This window comes from Hyperoodon ampullatus (assembly GCF_949752795.1).
Source record: "Hyperoodon ampullatus genome assembly, chromosome: 9".
Classification (NCBI taxonomy): domain Eukaryota; kingdom Metazoa; phylum Chordata; class Mammalia; order Artiodactyla; family Ziphiidae; genus Hyperoodon; species Hyperoodon ampullatus.
In genome coordinates this window covers 59529942-59549735 of record NC_136922.1, presented here as the reverse complement: position 1 = coordinate 59549735, position 19794 = coordinate 59529942, and the positions used below count along the sequence as shown (strand labels likewise).

Sequence of the window (19794 nt, the reverse complement as noted above, 5' to 3'; positions counted from 1 at the left end):
CTGTTTGCTAGCCATTTGTACCAAATTAGCATTATTGGTATAAACAACAGAAACCAACTTTGTTTATGCAGGAAAGGAAATTATTGGGAGAATATCAACTCTCAGACAGAGTTGATGGGAAGGCTAAACAGCCAGGCTCGGAAAAGCAGTCAAGGACTAAGGGAGGTGAGGTGGCTGGAACTTCAGCCCAATCCACACCTCCAGGGACAGTCTGACTGGGACACACTGCTGGCCCTGCCAAGCCAGGACTTGTGATGTTGCCTTTGTGCACTGCCACCAATCAGTGAATGCCACTGCTAACAGAAGTGGATTCTGAGCTCTCCCCTGATTCTTTCGTTATTCAGTTCAGATTTAGGTCCCAGGCTGGAGCATCTACTTGACTGATCTGGAACAGGGAAAATCTAAACCTCCCTCCAGCTTCTGTGGTGGGAAGTTGGCTCTGCCCCCTGATGATCTCAGGACTAAAATAGGAAAGATACTTAGATGCTGGGGATCCTCAAATGACAAATGCTCACAACTCATAGGGATGCTAAATGATTTAGAATTATTTAGTTGCTATATTTATATTATGTTTTAAATGATAAGAGAGTGGTTGGTGTTTTAAGCATATTTTCTGACAGCCAGCAAAAAAGAGAAAAAGCAAGCATATTTGCAATGAAACTAGGACTGACTGGGTTTTGGAAGATGGCAGTGGGGTGGAGGGAGAGAATGTGGTGTCAGTTGATGAAGAAAAGGGAGAAATTAAGAATGATGCTCAATTTTCTGGTTTGGGGGTTTCAATTAATGGAGGTACTGCTTATTGAGAAGGAGGACACAACAAGAAAGATCACAAAGATCACAAACAGAGTGGGAGTGGGGATAAGATGATCTCCAGTGTGGGCAAGTAATATTCATTGTGCCTATAGGACATTCAAGAGATGAAACATGTATAGTGAGCAGGTGAAGATTTGGATATTAAGTTCTGAAGCTGGACTGAAAATAGAGAATTATGAGTCACAAGCATATTGATAGGAATTTAATCCCTGGGATTGGACGAGGTGAAAACTGTAAAGCAGGAAAAGAACAGGATTTAGAACATAACCCATCATGGCTGTTTAAGAGATAGGCAAAGGTACCGGAGCCCATAAAGCAAGCTGAGAAAGTTGGGCCCAAGTTGCAGGAGGAAATGCAAGCTATAACGCTTATCATCTCTACTGAGACTTCATAAATTACATGTTCTAAAACAGTGGTTTTTCAAACATTAGTGTGTATCAAAATCACCTGGGGTGTTTGCTAAAAACTTAGTTTTGTGGACTCACCCCCAGGGAATCCTATACAGCAAGTTCAGAGTGGTAGCCATTTCTATGTTTTTAACAGGCATCCAAGATGATTCTAACATAGGTGGTTCTTGAAATACACTTTGAGAAACACCTTTCTAGGAGACAATGTGAAATGGTTGAAAAAGCAAGGTTTTAGAATCAGACTTATGTTAGGGTCCTGGCTTTTACTACTTTGGTTGTGTGGCTGTAAGCAAGTTGTTTAAGTTTTTTTTTTTCCTCGTCAGTGCTGGGGATATAATAAATAACTTCTTTGTCTTAGAATTATTACAAGGTATATATGAGATTGCTGTATTAAATTTCTGGCATATAGAAGGAGTTCAGCAAATAAGATCTGTCTTTTTGGGCTTCTCTGGTGGCGCAGTAGTTAAGAATCCACCTGCCAATGCAGGGCACACGGGTTCGAGCCCTGGTCCAGGAAGATCCCACATGCTGCGGAGCAACTAAGTCGGTGCGCCACAACTACTGAAGCCCATGCACCTAGAGCCGGCACTCTGCATTTTTAAAAAAAGAAAAAGAAAAAAGATCTGTCTTTTTGGCACAGAACACAGCTGTAAACCTAAAGCCAGTGAAAAAGTAGGAGGAAATAGCATCATTAACCTCATACATTTTGTTTTGTAAGAGATCAGAGCCAACTGCTTTTTACCTCGAACCTACTGAATTAGAATTGTGTAAAATTAAGTTACTGATTTAATAGATTTCATTATCTAGTTTCTCCTGGCAGCCTTCAGTGCTGTAGACATTAAATTCGAACAGCATTGATATAGGCAAGGTTAAAGTGTGAAATAGAAGCTGAGGAAAATTGAATAGAGGGACAAACACCTCAAAAATCCTGAGGGTATCAACGTGTTGTAATATACTATAAAAACTAATACTCAGATTAATACTACTCGATCATCAAGAAAAAGTTATGTTTAACAGAATTGTTTGAAAAGTCAGGGAAGTATCTATTCCAGAATGATTTCAGTTATAAAAACCAACATTTTAGAGAGTTTTTGGCACTTAAAAGAAATAAACTTCTGCGATTTGAGAAGTTCACTTAGATAAATTATTTTATTAGTCTACTATAGCTCTGGATAAATGAACTTATATGACCTTACTTCCCATTTGATTGGCATGTAACTATTTTTAAGTCAACAAGTGTCTTTGAAACTACCCCAGAAAGCACTGTCGAACTAGCCTATATGTAAATTGCTATAGATTGCCATGTGATGCTAAGGTTTTCTCTTTCTTCTGTGCCTTGAAGAGAAGCTAATGTAAATGGAGAAGAGCAGTCTTAGCATACCCATGTCTGCCCATTTTGTGTCGTGAACTTCCTATCTCACGTTGGCTAATTGGAAATATGGCTACTTTATGGTTATGGATTTGCAAAAGCTACTGAGAGTTATGAATTTTCCTTTCCTCCAACTGGTCCTTGAAAATCCTGTTTTTTTCCTGAGAAGTTTAAGGAAATCTCTCAGAAGTATCCTGTATGGCTTTGATATTTGCTTCCAACTACTTCCATTTTTTATCATGAAAATTAAATCCTTTTGCAGTGTAGTGAATCACTGACTAATATTCCTGGAGCACTTATATCTGTACTGGGTGTGTGGGAAGGTGTGTGGGGTGTCTGTTTCAGTGGCAAAGGGGGAAAGGTCTGGTACAGTGTTACTAGCTTTTGTCTCACCATACCTATAATGCTCCCTTGTTTGTTTTAAGTGCTCAGCGTAAATTTGTTGAATGAGTGAGTGAATGACTTAGTTTTCTTTGAGAATTTTAGAAGAACCAACAGTGCTTAACCATTATTATTTTAATACCTTTTCCCCAGTATTATTTTTCTAGTTCGGTATTTTGCAAAATATGTTCTGTGAGTACCGGTTTCATAAAATATTCTGTTAAAAAAGGGTTCCATTGACAAATAATTTGGGGAAATGCTACACACTAAATCTTTCTCATAGAAATTTGATCAAATATATTAAGGGCCCCAAGAAGGCTGGACTAACAAAACCTGTTTAACTTTGTTTAATTCAACATTTCCCAAACTTGTTTGATCATAGAAACCTGTTAATATCCCATAAACACACTTCGGGAAATGCTGCTCTGATTTTTATAGTTTTCATCTCATAGAGTTTATTGCAGACGTTTCCCACAAAGCAAACTTCAAATTTTGAATTTGAATTGTTTTTTCAATCATCCAAAGAGATGTAGATTATGACTAAATATGATTAGAATGTCCAGATTTAAGTCAGGAATTACTAACTCAGATTTTTTGCCTTTGATGTTTTGAACCAGATATGATCTTGATGACCTTTTAAAAATACCTGTTACTTCAGGCATTAAATTAGTACATTTAAGAAAAGGAGATACATATTTTATGGGCACACTAAGCTGAGAAAGCCCTGCACCCCATGATATGGAAGCATTTGTATATTTCCCCTGAGCTCAGTAAAAGAGACAGTTGTCCTTACTCATGATTTTAATATTGTATGTTAATCTAGGAAGTAAACCTATAGCAGTGCCTCTTTTCTCTCAAAATTATATAACTGGATAAAGTAGGAAAGGCGACTAATTTTATTTTTAGTTTCAGTATTAAATCCTTTGTTTTATTCCTACTTTATTGTCTTTAAAGTAATATCTGACTAAAACTGAAGTCATCTTTTCTTTTGACTTTTCATCATATGGGATTCAAATGTGCTTTACTAGTTTAACTGTTCACTGACTGGTTAAGAAACCTACTTTTGTTTTGTTTTGGTAAGAAATGCTTCTGTACTTGCTTTACCACTCCTCTCCATTCAAATACTTTGTTTTCCCCTCACATCTTTTTATAATTAGCAGTTTTGTTTTGCTTTGCTTTTTAAATTTAGAGTTTGATTTGTACCAATTTAGGAGATTTTTAAAAAAGAAAAGTTGTGTTTTACGGGCTTTTGCGGGGTGGGGAGGTTGGAGGGTGGTGAGAGGAGATAGCAGTAAATAAAAGCCCAGCAAGCTTTCATCTAGACGGGTTTTCCCACTGGCTTACCACATCTGAAAGAGCCACGGATTTGTAGTGGGTTTGTCTAGCAAGTTCAAAGTTCCAATTCTTGGATTTTCCCTACATGAAATTGTCATATTTCCATACTTCCTTCTGAATAAGACCATTATCTGCAGACCTCTTCTTTTGGTTCCCTTAGATGTCCTTTTTAAAACCAACCATTCCAAATAACTCTGTAATTTTAGAATTAAAAGTAATACCTAGAAATGTTACTTAAATATTATACTGTGAAAGTAATATGACCAAAAAATATTCTATCCAAAAATTTATCAAAAAAAACTAAATAAAAGCTAATCAACTGAATATTTATATTCACTATAGTAAATGAAATTCTAACTTTCATTTTATCTTCAACAGACAAACAACAGAAAGGTGAATTTACAATAGAAGGCTACAATGTCAGAATGAATAACACTCTTAGGAAGGATGGAAAGAAAGATTGCTGTTTCGAAATCTCTGCTCCCGATAAACGTATCTATCAGGTTGGAGTTTTTATGTTGCCTTGAAATTAAGTTGATAAAACTTCCTGATTTCCTTTTTAAAGACATTAACATTTTGTTCAAACAACTCTTTCTGACATGTTAATAATAATAAAAAATACTGGGTTTTATACATTAAACATTTGTATAAGGGGAAATCAAGTTTTTAAAAATTCCAGATTAGTTCAAGTGATATCTTCTTGAGAGAACAGGAGATATGTAATTTATCAATTACTTCACATGTTTCGTTTTATGTCTATTTTAATGGAACTATGTGATTTCTTAAAAGGATTACATGGCAGAAAGAACAAAATTATCAAAAGAAAAATATCAGAATGTTCATGCATATTGTATTGCTTAGGCTTGTGGGAGAAAAGGAAGGCAAAGGCATGCATCAGCTCTGCAATTCAAGAGCTATCAGCCAGCATCAATATGGAATGCATGTTTAATAAGTTTCAAATATCTGAGATTGCAGTTGAAAGCCAGTTAATTAAGTTGTCAGGTAGTGTGTTGGAATCGGACAAGAACATTTTTAAGAAAGCTGTACCCAGCAGTCTAAAGAAATTCATGGGTGTCTTCTAATTGTCAAGGGCAAATTTTGTTCATCAGTTCTGTCTTTGACATTGATGAAGAGAAGCAGCTTTTTTTCCTGCACAGCTGCCAGCTGCTGATCACAGTTTCAAATCCATCATCCTCTGCTTCAATTACGTAAATTTGTCAAAATTAACTGTACATTATAGGAAGCATCCTTGCAAGGAAAGTAGTACTATACATGAAGAGAATTGCTAATGGTCTTAAAGAAATGGAAAGAATGCAACATATACCTTTCATTACGGTGGTGATTTTTATTGCTATCGTTTGTTTTTTATTAGTTCACAGCAGCTTCTCCCAAAGATGCCGAAGAATGGGTGCAGCAGCTGAAATTTGTATTACAAGGTAAGAGCAATCAATTGAACAAGTTATTACAGTCTTTAAGTACTGAATAACTGAATAAGTTGGAGTTTCATACAAAGAAACTTATTGACTTCTGTGAGAAATGACTAAAAGAACATGACTGGTATTAATACATACCATTTGCTTCAGATTAATAAAAGCATCTTTTCTGTAAGTACCATTTGGCAACTTTGAAATTCACATATTTACGCCACAATCAATTTTTTTAAATGTTTAAGTTAAGGATATAGCATATAACAATATTGCGACTTTGTAGGGCTGCATTAATTTAGGTAATAGGGTTTTGAAAACCCCTTTTGCATTCTTTAAAATTCTGCTTCCTGAAACATGTTTTGTAGATATGGGGTCTGATGTTATTCCTGAGGATGATGATGAAAGAGGAGACTTATATGATGATGTTGATCATTCTCTACCAATCAGCAGTTCACCAGCAAGCAGCCAGCCAATTGATGATGAAATTTATGAAGAACTTCCAGGTATTTATTTATGGTGATTCATTTAAGGATTTTAGGGATGTTTTTTAATGTCATATATCATCAAGAGAAGAAAATGGTGAGCTATTAAAAACAAGGACAAAGAAAATCTTCAAAACTCTGTTTTACGAAAAGGGCTCTGCTTGAGGTATTTCAAGTGAGTGGATATACTTTTATGAAAAGTGAGTGGAATGTTAAAATGAAGCAGATACAGTCCTAATCTCATGGGACTTTTGGCTCATTAACATTGTTTATGCTACATAATTTTTTAATTAAAAAATTGACTTGCCTTACAGTTTTTTCCAGCAACTCACACATCATTTTTTATTTATACATCTTGGAACTTCCATTAACCAGAAGTTCTATGCACACCCCATATGTCAACAACTTCTGCCTCATATATTCCTCCTTGCTGTAGTGTATTGCATTGTCTTGGAGGAATATCGTTGAACTATAAACAAAGACCTTTTGAGGCTTGAAGTTTTCGTACTTGATATTTTATCATTCTACATTTTCAGGCATGGTTTAGTGTTTATATGCCTCAGTATCTGTTATGTAACATAAATTTAATTGTCTATTAGCTCTTTGGCTTGTAGTTTTGAGGGTCAACCTAAAACAGAAAGAACATTTAGGGGATTATTACGTTACTACTACTGTAGGTTGAAATGAGCCTTTTTCTGGTTATTAAAAAAATCAGCCATTAGAGAAGGAAAAGGGATTATAAGTAATATGTGTGATATTTAACGGACATCTCATGTAGAAAGGCTATTTTTCTTTGAATAGAACAATTTAACAACAGTATAAACCTTTACAGATGATTTAACAATACCTAAAATGTTCAAAATTAACATACAAATGTGATGTTCTGTGTAGTAAGCAGAGCATAATAACTAGCACATGGACTTTAGAGTCAAAAATTTTAAATTCTGACTATACCATTTACTAGCTCAGTGACCTTTAAAAGTCAATTTTTTCATCTATAAAATAATGATAATTTCATGAAGGGGGTGGTAGTAAATGACATCATAGATCTACAGCCCTCAGCACAGTGCTTGAGTCATAGCACACCCACAATAACTTGTCACATCATCATTATTATTTTCATTATTATATCTGGTAAATTCTGCACATGCTTATATGGAGTTATAATAATGGTTTTCTGACCAAGTAAGAATTAATGATTGTAATGGGATTATAAAGCCAAGATATTAAAAAAAATTACTCAAAATATGCATCTACATATTCTTTTTTTTAACATCCTTATTGGAGTATAATTGTTTTACAATATTGTGTTAGTTTCTGCTATATAACAAAGTGAATCAGCTATACATATACATATGTCCCCATATCGCCTCCCTCTTGCATCGCCCTCCCACCCTCCCTATCCCACCCCTCTAGGTGGTCACAAAGCACCGAGCTGATCTCCCTGTGCTATGCGGCTGCTTCCCACTACCTATCTATTTTACATTTGGTAGTGTATATGTATGTCCATGCCACTCTCTCACTTCGTCCCAGCTTACCCTTCCCCCTCCCCGTGTCCTCAAATCCATTCTGTACGTCTGTGTCTTTATTCCTGTCCTGTTCCTAGGTTCATCAGAACCTTTTTTTTTTAGATTCCATATATATGTGTTAGCATATGGTATTTGTTTTTCTCTTTCTGACTTAGTTCACTCTGTATGACAGACTCTAGGTCCATCCACCTCTCTACAAATAACTCAGTTTCACTTCTTTTTATGGCTGAGTAGTATTCTATTGTATATATGTGCCACATCTTCTTTTTTTTTTTTTTTTTTTTGGTACGCGGGCCTCTCACTGTTGTGGCCTCTCCCGTTGCGGAGCACAAGTTCTGGACGCGCAGGCCCAGCAGCCATGGCTCACGGGCCCAGCTGCTCTGTGGCATGGGGAATCTTCCCGGACTGGGGCATGAACCTGTGTCCCCTGCATTGGCAGGTGGACTCTCAACCACTGTGCCACCAGGGAAGCCCCTGTGCCACATCTTCTTTATCCATTCATCTGTCGTTGGACACTTAGGTTGCTTCCATGTCCTGGCTATTGTAAATAGTGCTTCAATGAATATTGTGGTACATGACTCTTTTTGAATTATGGTTTTCTCAGGGTATCTGCCCAGTAGTGGGATTGCTGGGTTGTATGGTAGTTCTGTTTTTAGTTTTTTAAAGAACCTCCATACTGTTCTCCATAGTGGCTGTATCAATTTACATTCCCACCAACAGTGCAAGAGGGTTCCCTTTTCTCCATAACCCCTCCAGCATTTATTGTTTGTAGATTTTTTGATGATGGCCATTCTGACTAGTGTGAGGTGATACCTTATGTACTTTTGATTTGCATTTCTCTAATGATTAGTGATGTTGAGCATCCTTTCATGTGTTTGTTGGCAATCTGTATATCTTCTTTGGAGAAATGTCTATTTAGATCTTCTGTGCATTTTTGGATTGGGTTGTTTGTTTTTTTGATATTGAGCTTCGTGAGCTGCTTATATATTTTGGAGATTAATCCTTTGTCCATTGATTTGTTTGCAAATATTTTCTCCCGTTCTGAGGGTTGTCTTTTCTTCTTGTTTATAGTCTGCTTTGCTGTGCAAAAGCTTTGAAGTTTCATTAGGTCCCATTTGTTTATTTTTGTTTTTATTTCCATTTCTCTAGGAGGTGGGTCAAAAAGGATCTTGCTGTGATTTATGTCAAAGAGTGTTCTTCCTGTGTTTTCCTCTAAGAGTTTTAAGAGTGTCTGGCCTTACATTTAGGTCTTTAATCCATTTTGAGTTTATTTTTGTGTATGGTGTTAGGGAGTGTTCTAATTTCATTCTTTTACATGTAGCTGTCCAGTTTTCCCAGAACCACTTATTGATGAGGCTGTCTTTTCTCCACTGTATATTCTTGCCTCCTCTGTAAAAGATAAGTTGACTGTATGTGCGTGGTTTTATCTCTGGGCTTTCAATCCTGTTCCATTGATCTATATTTCTGTTTTTGTGCCAGTACCATACTGTCTTGATTACTGTAGCTTTGTAGTATAGTCTGAAGTCAGGGAGCCTGATTCCTCCAGCTCCATTTTTCTTTCTCAAGATTGCTTTGGCTATTCGGGGTCTTTTGTGTTTCCATACAAATTGTGAAATTTTTTTGTTCTAGTTCTGTGAAAAATGCCATTGGTAGTTTGATAGGGATTGCACTGAATCTGTAGATTGCTTTGGATAGTATAGTCATTTTCACAGTGTTGATTCTTCCAATCCAGGAACATGGTATATCTCTCCATCTGTTTGTATCATCTTTAATTTCTTTCATCAGTGTCTTATAGTTTTCTGCATACAGGTCTTTTGTCTCCTTAGGTAGATTTATTCCTAGGTATTTTATTCTTTTTGTTGCAATGGTAAATGGGAGAGTTTCCTTAATTTCTCTTACAGATTTTTCATCATTAGTATATAGGAATGCCAGAGATTTCTGTGCATTAATTTTGTATCCTGTTACTTTATCACATTCATTGATTAGCTCTAGTAGTTTTCTGGTAGCATCTTTAGGATTCTCTATGTATAGTATCACGTCATCTGCAAACAGTGACAGCTTTACTTCTTCTTTTCCGATTTGGATTCCTTTTATTTCTTTTTCTTGTTTGATTGTTGTGGCTAAAACTTCCAAATCTATGTTGAATAATAGTGGTGAGAGTGGGCATCCTTGTCTTGTTCCTGATTTTAGAGGAAATGTTTTCAGTTTTTCACCATTGAGTCACCATGAGTCACATCATCATTGTTATTTTCATTATTATATCTGGTAAATTCTGCAAGTGATTATATGGAGTTATAATAATGGTTTTCTGACCAAGTAAGAATTAATGATTGTAATGGGATTATATATCCAAGATATTATAAAAATTACTCAAAATATGCATCTACATATTGTCTTTTACTACCCTACCAGAAGATGATTACTATAAAAGCATGATTTTGTGGGGAATGGTAATCTGTATATTTCTATTATTTTAATAGAACTATATGTTTGTAGCTCCTTCCTTTCTGATTTATCTCAAGGAAATGCCATCTACCATAGCCTTGGTTATCCTCAAGTAGGGAAGAATATTCCCTGACTGCTTGTCTTTAGTCACACCATACCACTAATACAGTTATTTTAGTCTTCATGTTCAGAAGAGCTTGTGAGAAACTATACTGATGTAAAATGGAAGAGTGTCGTACCTTTAAATATGATATTACTGCAATAGACACTTCATTCCTTTAAAACACTGCAGTGAATGGGTTACATTACAATTGCTGAATTGACTGTTAATTAAGTTCTGTGTTTCTTCAACTTGCTCATCCTCTCCCCGTCCCCCCAAATAAAAAGTTGGTCAGGAATAAAGAGCACATATTTATAGCACTTTCATACTAAAGATCTAAGGAAGAGTGCCTGTAAGTAGCTTGAAATCTTAAAAATGTGAAACATCTTTTATTTTCTCTCACTGCAGATGTTCTTCTTCATCACTTTTTTTGGCCTGGGGCCACATAATCATTGTAAATAACTGGTTACTCTTGAAGTAGTCTTACTTCTTTCTGTGGTACTGGAAGAAATCTAAGCTGCTCTGGTATTCCTTGCCCCTGCCTGGGATCCCAGTTGCTGTACAAAGTGATTGAGTTTGATAGAGCCTGCAACTGTGCCCCTGGGAAGGAAGCTGGTGTAGGCAGCTGTGGAATGTCTAGTTCTTCTTTCTTCCCCAGTGTAACCGAGAGCCACTTCAGTGCCTGCACAGTTCAGGGTGGTCGAGTTTGAGCCACCCACTAGAGAGGGGATTTTTTTTGGTGAAAACCCTGAAGTTGGCTCTTGGAGTTAGAGGTTTAGTTTGATTAAATATCTAAAACTAGAACAGCAACTTTTTTCTTTCAGAAATGCTCTCTCAGGAGAAGAGTTAAGCTAATTGCTTTCACTTCTGTGAAATATGAATATAATTTTGAGAGGAGGTGAAAACAGTGGAAAAGCAGTGAACATACTTATAAACTGTTGGTATTTTTCCAATTCTGTACAAATAACTGTGTATATCAGAAATCTTACTGGTTAAATTCCCAGAATTAATTAATACTATCATTTCAACACGATTTTCTGTCCATTACATGTAGTTGAAAATTAATCCTCTTAGTTGAAAGATGAAGCATAAAATGTGTTTGAAGAAAAATCTAAGCATTCAACATGTTACTTTAAGGCACAAAGTTATTTTTCTGAGAAAGCAGAGCTCTTACTCAAATAAATGTATTTTTAAAATGCGAAATAAACTTGCAGTGTTTTAAGTCTCAAGAATAATAAGAAGAAAACATTGTTTAAAAATTGTATTATAAAATATCCCTTGAAAAATGTTTATAATTTTATGGGAGTGTAAATAGTTTCATTGTTTTCATTGTTTTTCAGTTAGAATATTCTAACTATTACAGCAGCTTCTCTTTAATTTCTTGTTCATTAAATTTTAACTAACTTCACAAAAGAATAGGAATAAATTTGTAAGGTTCTTTGCATTTAGGGTATTTATACATATGTAGAGAAGAATTGAGACAATGACATTTCTGGGGAATATTAAAGACATTTGGCTTTTCTTCAAATATCCTAATGCTTTGACATCTTTCATATCTTAGTACCTATTAGCATAGGCCAGTCATGTTTGATTACGTGGTGATATTACTATTGCATATTTGTGTTTGCAAAGCTAATATTTTGATCAAAGTGTGTTAAACTGTTTCATAACACAGTAATGAGTTCATTTGGCTTAGCACAAATTTCAGACGTTATTACTCATTTTTTCATTAGAAATACAGAAGAAGGTTTTTGTTTGAATTTGAATCTCGAAAGGGGAAAGCAATACTTGGTAAATTGCTGCAGAAACCAACCTAGCTTGCTCTTCTCTTCTAGTTACCATGTCACCTGTAATTTTTTTCTATAATGTCAGGAAATTCTGCAGAAATAACACAACAAAAAGATTTTTTAAGATGTAGGCTCAATAAAATCGTCCTAATATCAAGAGTGGTAACTGCCTGTTTAGCCTATTAAATTTGTAGATTTCAGGGGAATTGCCTTTGAAATTCTTCTGGCAAGTGGACAGGAGGAGAGAGGGTAGCATAAAATAGGACAACAAATTTCTAATCCCATTAACCTATTTTTTTAAGTGTTAATTCATTCTTTTCTTTTTTTTTTTAATATTGTAATGATAGATTGAACTATTCTAAGCCAGAAAAGGATGTTTTTATTCTTTGGTCATTCAATTACATTTTAAACTTATTCAGTCCAACTATCTGCATCTAAAATGGAATATAAAGTAAATTGCAGCTATAAATTTTTTCCATGAAACTATTATATATATATATATATATATGTATGTATATATATACCCATAAAAAAGAACAGAGTTTGAGTACTTAAATTTGAAGCAATCTCCAGCAAATGACATGAAAGCCAACTTAATCAATAAATAGTTACAACCCCCCCCAAAATACATTTTAGCTTTATTTTCTTGCTGAGTAATTATCACTCATATTACCAAGTTAATAACAAGATTATAGAAGACCCTGGAGTCTCTGGTATTAACATCATTCCTGATTTTACCAAACAATTTTTTTTTCACATTCCTTCTTTGGAATGCAGTGGAAAGATGCCAGTTGACTTTCACAGAATCACACATATTCAGCCTTTTAATATTGTTAGTCCAGGCAGCCTGCTGGCATTCCTTTTCCTTAAACTATGGTACTGAATTATAAAGTGTGGTGATATGGTGTCCTGTTATATGGTATGATAGATAACTAGATTATCATTTTTTGGATGGTTTCAGCTCTGAACTCTGCCGAGAAGGTTATCTGAAGTTATAGAATATAAGGAAAACGTCCATAAATTAGAGTGACCGCACACATCTAATTGTAGTTTTATCTTTGCTGAATATAAATGTGATTTTAGGGTTCTTCATGTTGCCTCTTTCATAATACAGCATGAAGCTTTGAGATATAATTTTGCTTGTCATGTTGCTTTTCTCTACTTTGCCGTTGGCATTGCAAACAAATTCTCTTCATTACAAGAGATGGTTTAATACATATTAAAACCCGAAATACCTGTGTGCATGCAAAACATATATTTCTAACTGTAGAGAAATAAACTAGCCTATTTTTGCAACTTGGCGCTACCTCTGTGGTTCTCAACCACGGGAGATTTTGGTCCCCAGGGTGCATTTAATGACTGAATTCCTGGAGGCATTTTTGGTTGCCACAGCTGGTTATGTGTGTGTGTGTGTGTGTATGTTGTAGGCATCTAATGGGTAGGTGCCAGGGACGCTGCTAAACATCCTGCAAAGCACAGGACGGCCACCACTACAAAGAATTATCTGACCCAAAATGTCAGTAGTGCCGAGGTTGAGAAACTCTGTTATATAGGTATAATAGATGGCTTTTGGTTTATCACCTGTTGTGTGTGTGTGTTCCCGTAAAACTTTATTTACAAAAACAGGCACTCCTTGAGCTATAGTTTGCCAACCCCTGAACTTGCAGTTCTCTTCCATTTGCCTGCTGACCCATTTATATCCCACACCTTTACAGTGCTTAGCATACAGAAGGAGCTTAATAATGATTGATTAAGCTAGTGAATTAGATGTGAGCAATAAAACCACTAGATTACAGTGTTAAAGGAGCAGAAACAAGAAGTTAATTACTAGGGGTGTAATGGTTAACGGACAAGAGAAAGAGACATTTGTTGGCAGCTTCATGGTTTGAGGTGAAGTCATTTGTGATTAGTCATCATCACAGACCTTGAACTGTGAAGGGACAAAGAATCACCAGTAGCAGTGAGATACAGAGCAAGAGACTTGGCATCTGAGCCTCAATTTCCTTATTTATGAAATGAGGAGGTCATTTCCATCTTCAAGATAATATAGCAGATACATGGGTTTAAGGGAGTGAAACAGATCTGATCCAGATGCTGGCGATATGACTTGGGTTGTGGGACATTACAGCTCTCAGTTTCCTCCTCTATAACGAGGCCGATAATTCCTCCTTTAGAGAGTGATTAGGATGGTTTAGCGCAGGGTTTCTCAACCTCAGCACTGTTGACATTCTGGGCCAGAAAATTCTTTGTGTAGGGGCTGACTTGTGCATTTTAAAATGTTTAGCAGCATCCCTGGTCTACACCACTAGATGCTCGTAACACCCCTATAATGTGACAACCAAAAAAGCCTTTAGACATTGCCCAGGGTTTATCACCTTTTTATCTGTGTCTCTTGAGTTGTAAAAACCCATAACCCATGCTTCGTATGAGTTTATTTTTATGGACAAAACATAGGTTTTCTTATATAAGTAAAGCTAGGAATACACAGAATGGCTCTAGGTCATAAGGGACCAGCTGGACTTGTCTGTCACTGTTTACTTCAAGGGACTGAGGAGTCTTAGAGAAATGAGAAACCCATGAAAGATTAAAAAGAAAAAAAGAGGGCTTCCCTGGTGGCACAGTGGTTGAGAGTCCGCCTGCCGATGCAGGGGACACAGGTTCGTGCCCCGGTCCGGGAAGATCCCACATGCCGCTGAGTGGCTGGGCCCGTGAGCCATGGCCGCTGAGCCTGCGCGTTCAGAGCCTCTGCTCTGCAACGGGAGAGGCCACAACGGTGAGAGGCCCGCATACCGCAAAAAAAAAAAAAAAAAAAAGGAGGGAAGCATTTTCTCTATTTTAATGAGCTGCGATCTGTGAAGGGAGAGTCTTTTTTTTTTTTTTTTTTGCGGTACGCGGGCTTCTCACTGTTGTGGCCTCTCCCGTTGCGGAGCACAGGCTCCAGACGCGCAGGTCCAGCGGCCATGGCTCACGGGCACAGCCGCTCCGCGGCATGTGGGATCTTCCCGGACCGGGGCACAAACCCATGTCCCCTGCATCGGCAGGCGGACTCTCAACCACTGAGCCACCAGGGAAGCCCGGGAGAGTCTTTTTTCAATATTGTAAATATGTGTCTTTCTTGTATAGACACTTGGCTTATCCTATTCTGCTAGGGTTGTTCATTTCAGGCTGAAGTGAAAGACCTATGGATGAAGGATTGGATCTTCTTAAAGGGAGTCAGGCCACCTGGGACAATGCAGGGCCAAGCAATTCCAAGGCCACCTGGAATTTGACAGGTGGCTCTAAGAGGAGAGGAAATCCAATAATGGGGTTTCTCTTCCTTTTGGGGCCTGGATTTTGAGGAGATTAATGGGCCTGAGATGGCAGGAAAAATGGTCTCTGCTCCTGAAGGTCAACAGGGAGTCCCTGAGGGGCCCTACTGGGGGGATCAGTGAAGATGCACTCACCTGAGGGTACGTCACACCATGCCACATCAGGTGGTTCTTTATTATTCTCTGCACATTTCCCTTTTGCTGTTTCTGAATCTTAATTTTTGAATCTTTACTTACAAACTATAGATGCTCACTGGAAGAATCTTAAATATCGCTGATGGACATAAAGTTAATAAGTGAAAGTCATTCACCTTCTACTCTAAGTAAGCATTGTTAACAGTTTGATATAAATCTTTTGTCTTTTTTTTTTAGCCCATTTACAAATATGCAATGTTTATACTTAAAAAAAAGGAATCCTTCTTTTCATTTACTTTCTTCTGCCTTTTCTTTTAATTCCTTTCCTTTCATTTTCTTCCTGCTTCCTTATTACCTTCTTCCTTTTCTCATTCTGTTATTTTCCTCCCTTCCCTTTTCTGTTTCCATTCTTTCTTTTCTTCCTTGCTTTTACTTCTTTCATTCCAAAAATATTTTTGAGCACCTGTTATGTGGCAGGCATTGTACCTAGGTGCTAGAAATCCCTCTGCATTCTTACACAGGCCCTAAATGGGTGCAGCTACACCTTTCCTTTCTGGCCCAAGCCCCTTGACTTATGACTACACCCTTAATTCCCCATGCTTATTTATGTCGTATACATATATATGTATATATACATATATGTATTATTCGTGTCTCATGACATGAGTTAGTTGTTTTTGCTTTTCTGATACATGAATCCTGTCTTCTGGCAGACGGTGTCAAAACTATCGTGACACCTTCTCTCAAGGCATCCTCCACTTCCCCTCTTCCTCTCCATCTGTCTCTTATCTACTGGCTCCTCTCCCTGACCCATACAGAATACCTTTCTCTGTATCCGTGACCAGTAAATTGTGGCTGAGCAAGGACTTTGGAGGCAAACACGCATTGCTTTGAATCCCAGTTCTGCTCCTCACTATGTACTTTAGCCAAAAGAAAAGTGAACACAGAGGTAAGGTGGAGAGTCCAAGAAACAATAGTGAACATAGAAATAGGTAAAATATGTCAGTAATGTTAATTATTGATTATTTTTCAATGAGCTTTTTTTTTTAAATTTTAAAAAGAGTTAACACTAAATTTAGCTTATAATTTTAAAAATTAGCTGGGGCAAGATGGAGATGTGGGGTAGTGCCAGTATGCCAAGTGTTGTCTTATTCAGGAGGAAGGAGGAGAGAAATGCTGAGTAATTGTAGTCTTTGTTAGGAAATGCATGTTAAAATTTCAGAGTAAGTACTAAATAAGTAGGAATGCAATCTTAGGGTTCCCAAAGCAGCAGAAGGGAAATAAAAGATGATCACAGAAAAAATTTTAAATCCAAAAGAAGGCAGGAAGAAAGAAAAAGGAGCAAAGGGAAAATATAGTTTAAAAAAAGCCCAAATATAAAAATAATTACAGTAAATGTAACTTGATTAAAATAATCTATTAAAAGACATAAATTATCACATTGGATTTTTAAAAAAAAATCTAGCAGCATTCTTAGAAGAGATAGTCCTGAAACTAAACCACATAGAAATTTTCAGAGTAAGGGAATGAAAATAGATACACCAGACAATGCTATTCAAAGAAAGCTACTATAGCAGTGTTAACATCAGATAATGTAGAATGTAAGGCATAAAGCAATAATAGGACTACAGAATGTCAGTATATAATAATAGTAAAAGAAGATAAAGTTTAAATGCATCTAACTATATAACTTTGAAGCCTATAAAGAAAAAACTCATAAGACAAGTTTGAGAAATCCTCAATCACCATGGGAGATTTTCACATACCACTTTTAGAAACTGATAAACCAAGGAGGCAAAAAGTTAGTAACTATATGGAAGATTTGAACCAAAATTTTTTTTTTTTTTTGTGGTACACGGGCCTCTCACCGTTGTGGCCTCTCCCGTTGCGTAGCACAGGCTCCGGACCCACAGGCTCAGCGGCCATGGCTCACGGGCCCAGCCGCTCTGCAGCATGTGGGATCTTCCCGGGGCACAAACCTGTGTCCCCTGCATCGGCAGGCGGACTCTCAATCACTGCGCCACCAGGGAAGCCCCCCAAAATTTTAAAAATTGATTTAATCTATCTAAAAAGATATATGTTCTTTTCAGTGCACACAGAATATTCATGGAAATTGACTATAGTATATAAGTTCATAATTGAAATATCAACAAATTTCAATGAATCTATATTATACAGACTATGTTCCTTAACTACAATGAAATTTAGTTAGAAGCCAGCACTAAAAAGATAGTTTAAAATACCCAAGCTCCTGTTTGGAGCTAAAAAATAAATTTCTGAATAGCTCATGAGTTAAAAGAAGAAATCACAAAGGAAATTACAAAATATGTAGTTCTGAAAGACAATGAAAATAGTACAGATAAAAACTTGTGGCATGGTACTTTGAACCATATCTAGAGAGATATGGTGAGGAATAAGACAAATGAGAAAATTAATCCCTAATGAACTTGAGATGAGAGAACAATTTGAAAAAAAGACTATAAAATAAATACGTTTAAATGATTAAAAAGATAAAGGAAAGAACAGAAGCTTTAACAAGAGAAAAAGATCCTATGGAAAAAGGACCAGATTTCTTTTCTAATGAACCAAATAGAATCACTAGAAATTATTGATGGTTTGGAGTATTTAACCACCAAATTCTAAATTTTCAGACTCACATATTTATGTTTACATTGCCTATGGAACCATTAGAATACATATTAAAAATTATGAACCAGAAGGTAAGCAAATGTCAACCACTCTAGTCATATTAAAATGCTAACATTTAGAAAGCAAGGAGAAAAATCACACTAATGGAGCTGGGCTATTAAGATTTTTCTGTGAACCTTAGGTGAAGAATCCTAAAAGTGTGCCAGAAGGTCAGGTATTCACACTATAGGTTTTGTATCTATACATAAGTGAGTACTTTACCTTTTAACATCGAGAAATCTCAATAATTATTTTCAAGGAATAGCTTCTCATCACCTTTGTATCAGACTTTTTAACTGGAGTCTTCATTCTGCCGATATGATTTGCCTCCCATGTAGAGTATAAACAGATCAGAGCCTGCCTTTGTTTTTAATTCTTCTATGCTTTCGTCAGATAGAATATGATAAAGTTTGTTGTAGCTTCACAGAAAGTCATTTACTTCTTTAGGTCCCCCCCCCCAAAATCTCTCTCTCTCTCTCTCACACACACACACACACGCACATGCGTATACCTACATGAACATACATCTATAGAGACAGTCTGCAACAGGAGAGCATCCAGCTTCACTATTTTTGCAGATAGGTCAGCTGGGAATATTAGCTTCCTAAGAGTCTTCAAGCTGCTTAGTTTAAAGCAGTGATTAATAAGAATGGACAGGTTCAACAAAATGTCAGTGATAAATATAAGCACTCTTCATATCTGGCCTCAGCAAGTGCTGCAGCTGAGCAATGAAAAGCCTTCAACAAAGTGGGGGAAAAAATCCAGTCCAACTTCATTAAGCTCAAGTGAAATTTGACCTTGATTTTGTTTCAAATAAAACATTCTTCTATAGATTTGTTGCTCTTTATTAGAACTTCTTTAGAATTCTTACGAAGAAATGACAACTCCTTATACGTACTTATCTGTTAGTCCCTTTGTCCCCTATTACAGGAGTTGAGATGGGGTGGAAAATTGTTCTCATAGACGGATAAGAAAATTCATTTGCAGAGTGGGATTTTGGAGCTCTCATTGGAACCAGATCCCAACTCTCCTGCCTCCTCGTCTGGGCCTCTTTCCACATTCCTGATCACAGTTCAAGGAGCCGCAGCTTAACTTTGCTTCTTTATCTTTTGCATAAAAATTCTTGGGAGAGCTCTCTTTGGTCTCTGTTTCCGTTGTCTCTTCACCAGCTCGCTCCGAAGCCCTGGCAAGTTGATTTTCTCTCCTGATCCCTTACCTAAAACAGCTCCCTCAGAGTCACCAGTCTCTCCCAGTCATCAGTCTCTATCCTCAAATTCATTACTGGAAATTTTGTTTTACTGGACACCCCTTTCTTTTGGAAACTGTCTCCTTCTTTGGCCTTTCCCATTTTTAGTTGTTACATGTAATATTTATAAATAAGCATCTTGGCCCTGTTTTAGATTTCCTCATTTCCTGATGCTTGCTGATTGTTTCAGATTGTTTTCCTATTTACCCTTTATTTCTTTAATGGTAGAGCTTTTGGTTTCTACTTTATCTTTTCTTATTTTCTCATTATATGTTCTTATTATTATGTATCTAATTAATTGATTGAAAAACTATTTTTTGAAAACCTATTACATGCTAGATT

General features: G+C 36.6%; 1 protein-coding gene across 1 annotated transcript in view; it reads left to right on the top strand.

Moving 5' to 3' along the window:
• The window catches only part of SKAP2 (src kinase associated phosphoprotein 2), a gene marked incomplete at both ends in the record, with an annotated part of 146906 nt that overhangs the window by 86165 nt on the left and 40947 nt on the right, over nt 1-19794 (top strand). The window contains 3 exons of the mRNA XM_079711518.1: nt 4684-4808; nt 5678-5741; nt 6098-6235. Coding sequence (XP_079567644.1) covers nt 4684-4808; nt 5678-5741; nt 6098-6235 — 327 coding nt within the window. The remainder of the gene's footprint in view (nt 1-4683; nt 4809-5677; nt 5742-6097; nt 6236-19794) is intronic.